A 12,864-nucleotide genomic window follows, 5' to 3' on the forward strand; every position below is an offset into this window, starting at 1 on the left:
AAAGGACAAAAGACAAAGGGTGCCGCCTGGCACAAACGGCTGATCACTGGCCGCTTTCACCTGGACAAACAGGGGACCCTTCATGAGACAGGGGGAAAACCAAGACAAACCCAGCTCTCAAGTTGCTAGTCCAAAGTGTGCTCAACACCACTTACCTGTTGTCCCTGCATGCTCCAGGCCTTCTTATTTATTTACGTCTGATTTAGAGAATTGCGTACCCTGCCACATAGCTCCCCTGCCCTGGACAGTATCAAGCACAAGAGGGATATGCCTGCCAGCATTGCTACCATTTCTTAATGCTGACCTTGGAAATTAACTCTTGAGGAAACGCAACTCAAAACAGTGCTGGTGCCATGTCTGATCCATCCATCATGAACTGCCCCCCTTACGATTAAGGCAGCTGCACATATTCGCAGGGAGACCGGAAGGAACGCTCAGCGGCAGATTGACACGGAATGGAGCGCTCAAATGGAGCCAGGCCAGGGAGAGATCCTTCGCAGGGAAATGCATAGCTGGGACTACAGTATTAAATGGTCTTCAAAGCAACAGGGAGCCTATCTCAAAAGGAGAGTGAACTCTGAGCTAATAAATAGAATAAAATTCTATCCACAGGCACATCTCTTTCTAGAAGTTTTGGATCCTCTCTATTTCGGGCTAGGATGCCACCAGGAAAAATGATTTCTGAGAGCTACCGCCACAAACGCCTTGCTTAGGAATGAATGGATACTTGCCTCCATTGACTACTCTTTGGTCTGCTCCTGAATTAGAGCCGTAGTCTGACGAGTAAGAGCTCGCTCTTGAAACGGGGGGGCCTGATCCCGACTGGCCCACACGGGGCGCATTCTGCCGCCCGGCTCCCCAGGAGAGAACCTCCCGATTCCGCTGTCCCGGGGGAATGTACTTGTTCTCCCTGGAAGGGGGGGGGGGAGGAGAGAGACAGACAGAAGAGAGATGAGGCCGTTTACGCCCATGCACAACTGCATTTTCAGGAATAAAGCAAATGTAACGTCTTTCAAGACATCATTATTCAAAAAGTGTTTGAAGACAAACAGCATACATTTAACAAATGGCTTCAAAATCAGGAGGTTACAGACAAAACAGCTCTTTCCAACTACTAGGAGAGTCAACTGTAGGTTCCAAAAGTTATATGGACGTAAAGGATACTCCAGACTGACCAAAAAAAACCCCACAACAAAATTTAGAAATTCCCATTTTCACACGACACCAGAACACGTGGAAATTAAGGCATATACAAAATAGATGCATTAGAACCTCTCCAACCCAAGCCCATTGGATTACAGCTCCCATCCTCCACAACAATAAGCCAAGCAGCCAACCAAGGGGTCCCGACACCCATCCCGCAAATACCTGGGTGCCACTCCATGGCCCTCGCGCTCAGTGCCATGTCTCTGAACCGCGGTGTATTTTTCTTCTTCTGAGCGGTCATCGTTCTCCAAAGCTGTCCGCGCTTTGTACTGTGCGCTCGATTCAATTTCTTCCGCTAACTGGGTGGCTCTGGCCTCCCGTTTTAAAAATTCCTCTGAATTGTCCCTTTCGAGGGGGACCCTAAAAAGAAAAGGTAAGTTGAGACAACAGATACATGATCTTGATTTTTCAGTGCAGATTCCTTTCAAGACAAAATATTCCAGAGGTCGCATGGATTAAAAGGCACCACATCAAAGAAAACAAGTGGCAATGTGACATTTTTACTCCTGAAAACAAGTCTTCATCCTTATTCATGTGCATCAAGGACATATGGTCAATTGTTCAGACTGCAGACTTTCAGATTTTGACCACTATCTCCAAAAAAGTGGAGCTGGGTGTGTACATGTGCATAAAACCACTACATCTTTTTGTTTTACAAAGGGCAAAGGATCTCCATTTTGTTTTATTACATTATTAGCACATCATTCCATTACAAATTAGTGCAGCAGCTAATATCAAATCACTTACGTATATGAAGATAAACTGCTGTCGTAAGTCGACACAATGCCGTAGTTTTCTTCATTGTATCGAAACATGTCATTGGGATCCCATCCGTTGGACTGGAAGGCCGAAAATATTTGGATTTAAAACAGGATTTAAAAATGAGCAAACATACAGAGAGGGCTGGGATGGTCACAGGGGCCCATTTGATAACACAGACAAGTACATATAACTTGGGGCACTCAGGCTCATAGAGTTGGAAGGGACCACATGGGCTATCCAGTCCAATCCCCTGCCATACAGGAAAAGCACAATCAAAGCACCCCCAACAGATGGCCTGCCTAGAATGTCTTGTCTTGGGACAATGGGGGTAAACACTACAATAAAGCCATCACCCATGCCCCAATATGTGCTTACCACATCCGTCTCTAAAGCCTCGAGTTCGTCTGTGGTCATGCCTTCACCGCCATCCCAAGGCTCCAGATCCTTCTCTTTATGTTCACCATTAACTTTAGCACTGATGGAAGAATCTGTAAAAGCATCTGTAATTGAACATATATTTATTAAAAACAGAATCAATGGACTGCGAAGCTGCTGAAGTACATTTTAATTGCCTCCAATAAAAAGAAGGCCAGCATAAGAAGCTGTGTATGCTCTGGCACAAGCAGCACTTAAGAGAAAAGGTCCCATAAGTATACTGATATGTCTTGCTATGTGCAATGAGGCATCCTCCCAATAATAAAATAAATCTCAAGAGCCGGTAAAGGTTCCCTTTTGAAGCACAAGACCCAGAATCCACCACCCGTCATGATCACAGCAAAAAGATGCAACAGCCTCAGTGTTCATTCTAGGCACAGTACGAGGCAGTATATTGAAATGCACACTAAAGTGATTTTATCCCACTCGAACTGATAGCAGGGCTAATCTGACATTCTGTGATAGCAGCGGCATTCCAGCAACAAGGCCAAATTCACAGCCTCCCCAGAGCTCACCTAGTTTCTGACTGAGAATGCATAAAGAACTATCGGCTGCAGAGACACAAGTTTCTCCAGCGGCCAAGCGGCAGCACTTCCCTCAAGGAAGCAGCTTACAAATAGACTCCTACTGACTCACTGCTCTGTCGCACACAGGATTTCTAGCGCCAGACTGCTAAAAGTGACATTATACATAACATACATCCGTGACGCACTACATTTTAAAAATATAGCATTATGCCAAGTCAAGGTGCAGAAAGAGACGACAGCCAAGTCAATTACCTGTTTCTGAAGGAACTATAACAGACATGGGAAGAGAAAGAAAATAAAAAGAAATCAGATCAGTACACAGATGCCAATCCAGGTATTTTGCAACATCCACCCAAGAACAACCGACTGTCCACACATTTCTGCAATGCTTTTATGGTTTGAAAATCGACAGGCATGATGACCTAAGGATCCCAGAGAGACCTGGGCTCCTGTAGATGCTTGGTTGTCATGTTATACAAATTTGCCCAGAGCCCATCAACATCTAAAAAAACCCCAAGTGCTGCAGCAAAACCCACCTGGCTTTAGAAAGTTCAAGACCACATAATAATAATAAAGGCAAATACAAAATGAGAGCAAAAGTAGTCCCAGTAGTACAGCTAACCGATTTCAAAGCATGGCTTTACATTTCAACGGCTTGGAAATCAGCTAAGGCTGATGTCGGCATTCCCGGTTTTCCTGGTCAGCCTCCCCTTTCCCCATCCCTCCAGGCACTAGATCTCCATGTCCTTTGCCACAAGCACTGACTGTGCCAGCTGGGGCTGATAGGAGCCAATCCCAGCACTTGGAAACCTGGGGTTGGAGGACTGGCTAAACAGAAGCCAAAGCTTTACAAAGAATGGTTCTGGAATCAAACAGTTATAAAAGGAATTAAATTGCGGTTGCCTCCACTGCCAGATCTCATCCTTCAACGCAGAAGGAATTCAGAGTGTCACGGGATGCCTGGTTTGTGATGCCACCGCAGCATAAACGTCTTCCTCATTCCTCAATCAGAGCAGCAGACTCGGCTTATCTGCTCTCTGAACTGAACACTCAGCTGTCCAAGCCTTCGTGTTCTCAGCATCCAATTAGTCACAGGCTCGATAAAGTATGAAGAGTCAAAAGGCTAATGAACTGCGACCAAAGAGAGTGGGGAAAGGAGGCCCTGCCGTGGGTGCCATCTTTCACAAATGAACATGAGCATGGCCCACGTTGCAGCAATCTTCTGGATCACTCCTTGCCAGGGCGCCGGGGATCTCGCAAACGCCCCAGCCCCTCCTCAAGAGATCTCAGGAATGCCCTTGTTACACAAATGCACTTCCTGTTAAACCAGTCCAAGGAAGCCTCAGAGGTTTGCTACCAGACACAAATCTCGCACACTTTCAGAACTCACATTGGTCAGACTGCGCAACTGTTTCCTCTCCAGCTCTTGGGGTGGCAACAGGTTCATTTCTTAGTTATATTTCTCTCTTTGAGTCTTATTTTAGTTATATTTACCCCACTGAGTCTTATTTAAAAGACAACACTAGCAGTTGACCCTAAGGATAGCAAGTGACAGTGGCTCCCTATCGAAGCACTAGAATCACAAGGCGCTTGCTTTCTCCCCAAATATTCCGTATGCTAGCACATCTATGAGCTTGGCTTCAGACATGCAAGCAATTCTTTAGGACCGCTGCTCAGTATATTCATGACCTTACCACATAGGAGCCCCCGGTGACGTAGTGGATTAAAGCCTTGTGACTTGAAGGTTGGGTTGCTGATCTGAAAGCTGCCAGGTTCGAATCCCACCCGGGGAGAGCACAGATGAGCTCCCTCTATCAGCTCCAGCTCCATACAGGGACATGAGAGAAGCCTCCCACAAGGATGATAAAACATCAAAAACATCCGGGCGTCCCCTGGGCAACGTCCTTGCAGACGGCCAATTCTCTCACTCCAGAAGCGACTTGCAGTTTCCCAAGTCGCTCCTGACATAGGGAAAAAACAAACACCTTACCACATTCACTCATCTGTTCAGTTGTTTGGGTTTCCCTGTCTCTCCCCAAATAAATCCAATCAGACTTTGATTTCCAACCCAACTTCCCAGACACTAAGTTACTATTACGACTTTCTACAGATGCCCCCCCCCCCCCCCCCCCGCAAAAAAAGCCAGACTCCTTTTCTCTGCCAGTTTATTTCATCCACAACACGAAAGGCAGCTTTGACCAGACCCTGAATGCCTGGATTACATTTACACGATCTGCCACCTACACAACAGGACTCCATAAATATAGAGAGAGCTACAACTATGGCTGCATCTCCTCTGAGGACCTTCAAAACCTGGGTGCTTCAATGACACCTGGAGAGTCCAGGGATCTAGTGACAAAGCAGGTCATTTGCAGGGACAGGATCTCCAAAGTTCATCGCCTGGAATCTCTAGAGCATGGAAAGAACTATGTCCAAAACACCAAAAGAGCTGCTACCAATCCGAGCATAGATCCATAGATATTAATGCTCTGATTCTAATTAAGGCAGATCCTTACATCCAAAAGGAGGGGAGGAGGGCTCAACTTTTAATAGCCTTCTAGATTGTGAAGCTAGTTTTAAAAACCATTTTGAGAGACAGAAAGAATGTACCTCTCCGTGCGTAACTGGTATCCATGTCTTTGAAATGCACCATCACAAAATCGGAAGACTTGAACAAGATGCTCTCGATTATGTCTTCTAGTTTTGGCCCAGGACTGGATTCCGCAGTTTTCCGATGAGCTGCGTCAAGCACTAAATCACACTGAAACGTAGAGAGGACTCAATTAGCCAGCGTTTTCCGGAAGCGAGCTTTGACGAGAAAGCATTACAAGTCAACAGTGGCCTTAAAAAACACATTTTCCAAAATGGAAATGGTGAAGAATGTTAGAAAGTTGACTTGGACAGTCAGGAGTTGGGCAAACTAGTTTATGAACAAACAGACTGAATTCCTATAGATTCAGGTGAACCCCTAGAAATCACTCTGTATAAGTTGGGGTTTTTAAAATCCATGTGAATGGAAATATTAGTATCAACAAGATTACTGTGAACGTTTACGACTAGGATGTCTATATTAATTTATTCTAGGTGCTGACACTTTCAAAGACGACGAAATCCCACACAAATTTTCTGATGTCAAGAAAGTCACAACGTGCAACAGGATCAGAGAACACACAAAATGCATTTACCTTAGAGCTGTAAGTTTTAAAAACGCCTTCAAATATATTGCCATTTTTCACTTGTACTTCACATTTTGAGCCCTACATGGGGAAAAGAGGATTCATTAAGGGAATTCTCATGGTACGATCGGGATTAGAAAACAAAACGCTGTGCGGGAGAGAAATGCTACGTCAAGCAGTTTAGAGAAGGACACAAAAGCTCAGTTCCACTTTTAGGCAAGGTCTCCATCCCTTCCCCCAAATAGTCTTTTATTGTTTTATGTAGTCTCCCTTGCCCCAAAGAGGCTTGGCAGAGGCAGAAAGCCTCCTCACCCGAAATGAGAACAAGGGCCAACACAGTCCTTCCTCTTCCATCCTATGCAGGGTTACGATTAATTAATGGGATAATGTCACGTTCTACAACAACTATGCAAGGCAGCTTACATAAAACCAGGCAGAAAAACCACAAAAACAAACTACTCAACCAAATGAAAACAATCCCAAACAAACAGAAGGATATACAATCAAAACAAGATTCGAAAGTGGATTGCTTGTCTGGACTACACATCTACAAGCAGAGGGTGAGAAGAGGCCATTCCATATCTGAGGTGCCAACGCTACGAAGGCCTTCTGCCTGGCTGCCCACAGGAAGGAAGGAAGGAAGGAAGGAAGGAAGGAAGGAAGGAAGGAAGGAAGGAAGGAAGGAAGGAAGGAAGGAAGGAGGCCCCAGGCAACTTGTGGAGGGATGGGGCAGGGGGACCAAGGCCCAGAGCTGTAATAGACACATGTGACGTTGGAATGAGCCTTCCCTTCCACAAGCTCAGGGCCGCACGTTGGCACAAGTCAACCTCCCAGGTTTGTCACAAAGACCAAAGTACTGAACTTGCCTGGACCAAGGACGGGCCTCTTTGGCCAAAAGGGCGTTTGAGACGGGGCCGTCGTGAGCGCCTGTTTTGGGAAAAGGGCAGGGTCTCATCATCACCACCTTGGCTCCACCATCCACCAGGAATCAGCGAGACCCTGTCAGATAATGTGGCATATTCCAAGCAGCGTCCCTTTTTGTAACAGTGCTCTTTGGATCCTGTCTATGGATCTTATCATTCAGATATATTGTTATTTATCACCACTAGAACCACAGATGTTTTCTTTTCTTAAAGGCAAGGGCATCGTCACCATCGTTTTGCATAAGGACAGATCTTGGTGCATTACTGATGTGCCTTACAATGATCTGAAAAGGGGCCTAACCTTGGACTGTGAGATTCTCCAAAGCCAGTCCATGGAAAACAAATGTTTCAGTTCCTCTTTTGCAAAAAACAACAACGTATGCACAACAAAAGGGACCAGCAGCTCAGTCCTATTTACACAGTAAGAGAGGCTGCGTTTTACTATATTTTGAACTATAACTTAGTATTTGGGCATTTCAATTTTGCCTTAAGAATCTGGAGTCATGGAGGAAGATAGTCTGCCAATCCCACAATCTGGAGACAGTGTTCAACTTTCTTGCTTGGAAAGCTATCAGCGACAGGGACGAAGAAAGCATATTCAAAGCAAGACAGAGCCATAACTTACGACAACTGATGTCAGTATGTGAACCATTCGCATATTTGCATATATGCCTTGAAAAGAAATCTGAAAAAGAAAAAAAGTGGTAGTAGATATGAACGTCCAACTGTCCCAAAGACTGTACTAGAAAGGCCTTGGGTTGGATCCAACATGGCACTTCTGACGCCTTAACAGATCTAATACTCATTAAAAACAAATAAACAGGGCAAACGCAAATATGACATGACATAAAATTGTTAGCATCTGTAATAAAATTCCACATTACATTGGATTTCTTCTTTTCACAGCAACTTTGAGTTGGGGTCTGAACCAGCCCTAAACAAACTGGTAACCAGTGCCAAGGGAGATCTGTTGTCTGGAGAAGCTACTGGGCTCTGACCAGACTTTTGAAACCACATTTTCAGCCATATGACATTTTTTCCATACCTCACAACCTCTGAGGATGCCTGCCATAGATGTGGGCGAAACGTCAGGAGAGAATACTTCTAGAATATGGCCATACAGCCCGGAAAACATACAACAACCCATATGACATTTCTGCGCCATCAAAATAAGAAGCACAGCAAGGCTGGCTTCGACCATAATTGTACGCAAGTATGATCAAAACAGAACATGGCACCAGGCTGCCTTCTATGGCGTTCTCCGCCGCCGCCACCCTTTTGACAGCATGTTTTCCATTCTTATGGTTGCCAAGGTATTTATCTGATTTAAGTTTAGATAAATAATTGCCATACTGAGTGAAATCTCAGAAGCAGCACTGAATACGATTCCCTACAGATGGGAATCAGGACTTCAGTGCCCAGCCTCACTTTATGACCAATGGGAGTTATGGGCATGAGGCAGACAGACTGAACTGTGTACATAAAACCTGAGAAGTTAAGCAACTAGGCCAACACTAGAATACTTTATACAGTTTATATAATAAATTTTTCTGGGTACAGGACACTGACTGTTAATCCCTGGAGTGCATGGAGATTCCAAGAAATGACCTCCATCAAACTTGCCGCTTGCTGACCTCACTGTAACCTTCCTATTGTTTTATATTACAAAAAGCAAGATGGACCCCAAAAGGTCTGAGCTTTAGATTTCTTGAAAGACAGGGATACATATCCCGATGTTTACTTGGTAGTTGAACAGCTAAGGATTTCACAGTAAGCACATGGATCATAGGACCTGACAATCAACTCAAAGAGTCATGTTAAGATTTCAGTATCCTCTTTGGCTCCTTGCCACTAGGCAAGGAGATGCCACCAGCCCATTCCTGACAACAACCACTGTTAATTTTCACACAATGGAAACATGGTGCCTGCAGTCTATGATGAGACCTCAAGATTGCATTTTGTCAAGCATCAATGACACTATCAAACTACAACTTTAGCCACCTACCCGGCCTAGCTGTGGCCCTTCTTCAGGTACTCCTAACAGACGGGAGACACCATGGAAGAGGCTGCCTTTGGAGGGCCGGCCTGTGCGGGTGCGGCGTGAAGCTCGGCCCTCCAGGCTGGAACTCGCCACCATCCGTCGCCCACCTTTCCTCATGATGTAGGCAGGACGGCAACTGAAAAGTCCATCATGGATTGTGGATTGACCAACTAATAGTCCTCCCCTTTGGGAGGTCCTTGACTACCTAGACGCAACCTAGCTTTGTGGATCCTGAAGCCCACTAACTTTGTGACATCATCCATTCTCTGAAGGCAGCATGTTAGGATGCGACAAAGCTCAGGTGCATTAAGGCTGCCTCTTGGCTTATCTTTAACTTCTGACACAACACAGCTGGTTGAGAGGCAACACAACTCCCAGTCTGCTTTACCATGGAACACAGCCACAAAGCAACTGCACATATCTATATAACTTAAATTGTTTTTCCACTCCTTTCAGTTCTCATAGCTCTCTTCACCTTCCTCAAATTAGGAGAAACGTGGAGAATATCAAGCGACCTTGAATCTTGTTTGAGAGAGGAGAGTGGGATACAAATAAATCTAATAATAACAGTATACAAGAAGACTGGTTCTCTGTCCTACTCACTTATTGTAAATAAAATAAAACAACTGCAAAGTAAGTCAGTGTTGTACTTGATAATGCCTGCAAGAAGGGAGAGATTAATGTTGCACTCTCAAACAGGAATAAAAATGTTTGGGGGATGTCACTTCTAAGTTATTGTGCCTCTTCTGCATAGTTTCCCAAAATATATAGAATATAGGTTACTTTGACATCTTTATATGTCCCAATATAATCTACTTTGCAAACAGCAAGTTACTAACAATGTCATGTGTTACTTGTATGGGTCCTGGCATGCTAGGATGAGGTCCCCATGTGGTTTATCTCCATTCATCCCCTCTCCCTTTTTGGGCTATCACCGGATCTGGCTCAAAGGATAACCCAGAACTCACAAAACTAAGTTCTAAATGCTCCAGTGAGTAAAACAGCTTAGGACAGCTTGGTATATCACCATCAGTTCTTGGATATCAGGGTTCTAGGAGTGAATAATAATAATAATAATAATAATAATAATAATAATAATAATAATAATTTTATTTTTATACCCCGCCCCATCTCCCCAAGCGGTCTCGGGGCAGCTTACATGGGGCCAAGCCCAGGCAATAAGCAATATAAAACTCAACAATAAAAACAAATCATAAACAAATAAAATCACATATACCAATAAACAATAAACACACTTTGATTAAAAACATGGGTTTGAACATTCCAAAAAAACAACATTTCCCAAGAACACATCATCATCATCATCAAATGCACATACAAAGAAGCACCATACAAAGTACGAAAATGTGCACTTACCGATGGTTGAAGCGGCCCTTTGCCACTGTTGCGGCCTCTGAAATAAACAAAAACAAAACACACCGTTACATTTCAGTCACTGAAATCAAACTTTTCAGAAGGAATGAGAACAATCTCTCATGGTATTATCAGCAAGGCTCTTTTCAGCATTAACATATAAAATCCACACCAGGGTGAAAGCTTGATGTGCCCTCTGGTGAGAGCAGAGAGCATTTTTGTTACTTTACCCATTTCAGGGGGGAAAATATTACAATGGTCAGAAGAATATCCTTCAGATTGGAATGATTCTTAGAAATTGCTCCTCGGCTGTGAAGGGAAGCCAAATAAACTCTGACCTGAACATGTGGCTCAAAGAAGTTTGTTTGGCATCCTGTTCGAAAAGCAATGATCTCCATGGAGCGCATTGCCACATGCTAAAATGCTAATTATTTCCTCCCTGAAAATGAAAAAAGGAGAGGAGGGAGGGCTAAAGGCAGCCAAGCATAAGTCAGAGGCCCCCACACGGCAGGTCATCCTGCGCTGGGCACCATCGTGATGATGCCATTTGAGTTAGCTAAAAACATTAGATCCATTTGTCCATGCACACTTGTACATCCATCTGTGGTTTTACTACAACCTGCTGCCTTCTCAAACACCTCTAGCCCTTCCTTAATTGCAATGATTTCCATACACAATTATCTCAGGGTGAGATACGCAAATCATATTCACAACACAGAACTGTTGGCTATCTCTCAGGACACTGTTTTTGTCACACGTTGCTTTTTGTCCAATTCTTTGGCAAGGCTTTTATTACAGCCATTGCTTTAATGGAAAAGGGCTTATGATACAAATCAGCAACTCGAGACTCCTTTTCAGAACGGCTTTCTGAGAATTAAGTGTGTGGGCCTAATTCAGCTCATATTTCACATTCTGCGATAACCAACGGAATATTTTAAAGTCTGGTAATTAACACATCACCACCTATTGTAATTCACACTTTGCCTATCTCTCCTTTGGGAAAAGCCACTGCTATTTTGGGGCAGAGAAGTCCACCGTATTCCTTGCTCCTCGAGGGCTCCGTCGCCTCAAACGAACCTCAATTAAAAACAGTTCCAGCCTCAAAACTTCATGTCAAAAAGATCAGGACTAAAGGAAACTCAAAGATTCGATGTGACAGGTTGGAAGCAGCAACAGAGAGAGGGTTATTACGTTCATAGCTGTATGTCCAAGGCAAATGTTTGAATGCTTAGGCTTGTCTCTTTAAAACCAACATTAAAAGATGCACAGCTACATTATGCGAAATACCCAGAATGACAGGCAGGCTACCAGGCCCACCCTTCAGGGACAAAATAGATCCCCTTCTTGGCTCAAAACATATATAAAACAGAATGTAGGTGGCACTTTACTCTTTCCTATAAAAGGATATAGGCTACCCAGAGCCCAGTAGTGGTTTAAACAGTTGGACCATGACTGGAGATCAGCCATGGAAATCCATTGTGTAGCCTTGGATAAGCTACACACTCTCAGCCTCAGCAAAGGCAACCCGCCTCTGAACAAATCTTGCCAAGAAAAACCCACGATACGTTCATCTCAGGGTCTCTGTAAGTTAGAAATGACCTAAAAGTACATCTTCCTGTCGGAGAGGCATTTCGATTCAGACATGGCTATACTCCCACAAAAAAAGACTCCAAGGAACAGGTATCAAATTTAACAGACTGGATCACATCCCAACATATTAACAATAACACATTGTTATTAATATTCATTTGAAAATTTGCATCATAAATGTCATATCCACCCTAATGTGGGCAGCGAGAATGGTCATAGCCGAAAGAGGAAAAGATGCTCAGGAAGTGGATATTGTGGAGGGGCTTGTGGATCCAAGCACTAAATATAAATGGATAAAAATGTATTTAACCTGTGCTGGGAAACTGATGATATCTTGAGGGGTTTTCTAAGAGTACAATATTTGGGATGAGTTTGTAGTGTTGTTTTTGTTGAAGTACACTCATGATTATTTTTAAAGCAATGTATTTTTCACTGCCAGATAGATAAAGCTCTATCTCAGTTTCAAGGCAGGGGATCCTAGAGATTCTCTGGAGCCACAGGGCACTCTGGCCTTGTGAGGTGGGAGTTTGAGCACATACCTTTTAGGAGCAACTGTTATCTGTTTTGAAAAGTCTATAACATCTCCTGCAACACCCCCTCCCATCCGTACTATTGGCACCTTTCTCATCATTTCCAAATGCCAATAGTTCAATACACTGATAACTGAATCTCAACATGAACACTAATCAGGAATTGCAACTGACAAACATCAACTAGCTCCTTTGCCCATTTGAACATGATTGCTGTTCAGATATCCTGGGCCTCTTCCACACAGCTGAATAAAATCCCACATTTTTTGCTATATGGCAGTGAGGACTCCGATAACCCAG

At 43.9% G+C, this 12,864-nt stretch overlaps 1 protein-coding gene across 12 annotated transcripts in view; it reads right to left on the reverse strand.

Moving 5' to 3' along the window:
* The window catches only part of atxn2 (ataxin 2), a 51,416-nt gene that overhangs the window by 28,532 nt on the left and 10,020 nt on the right, over nucleotides 1-12,864 (reverse strand). For 8 of the 12 annotated variants that reach the window (XM_062958388.1, XM_062958384.1, XM_062958382.1 and 5 more), the window contains exons 2-10: nucleotides 10,448-10,484; nucleotides 7,655-7,714; nucleotides 6,116-6,187; nucleotides 5,541-5,691; nucleotides 3,183-3,197; nucleotides 2,344-2,468; nucleotides 1,954-2,045; nucleotides 1,369-1,566; nucleotides 732-910 (exon numbers count right to left, since the gene is read on the reverse strand). In XM_062958388.1, the coding sequence (XP_062814458.1) occupies nucleotides 732-910; nucleotides 1,369-1,566; nucleotides 1,954-2,045; nucleotides 2,344-2,468; nucleotides 3,183-3,197; nucleotides 5,541-5,691; nucleotides 6,116-6,187; nucleotides 7,655-7,714; nucleotides 10,448-10,484 (929 nt within the window). The remainder of the gene's footprint in view (nucleotides 1-731; nucleotides 911-1,368; nucleotides 1,567-1,953; nucleotides 2,046-2,343; nucleotides 2,469-3,182; nucleotides 3,198-5,540; nucleotides 5,692-6,115; nucleotides 6,188-7,654; nucleotides 7,715-10,447; nucleotides 10,485-12,864) is intronic. The other 4 variants (XM_062958386.1, XM_062958381.1, XM_062958385.1 and 1 more) reach the window with 1 other exon arrangement.

Source organism: Anolis carolinensis, chromosome X, assembly GCF_035594765.1.
Source record: "Anolis carolinensis isolate JA03-04 chromosome X, rAnoCar3.1.pri, whole genome shotgun sequence".
NCBI lineage: Eukaryota > Metazoa > Chordata > Lepidosauria > Squamata > Dactyloidae > Anolis > Anolis carolinensis.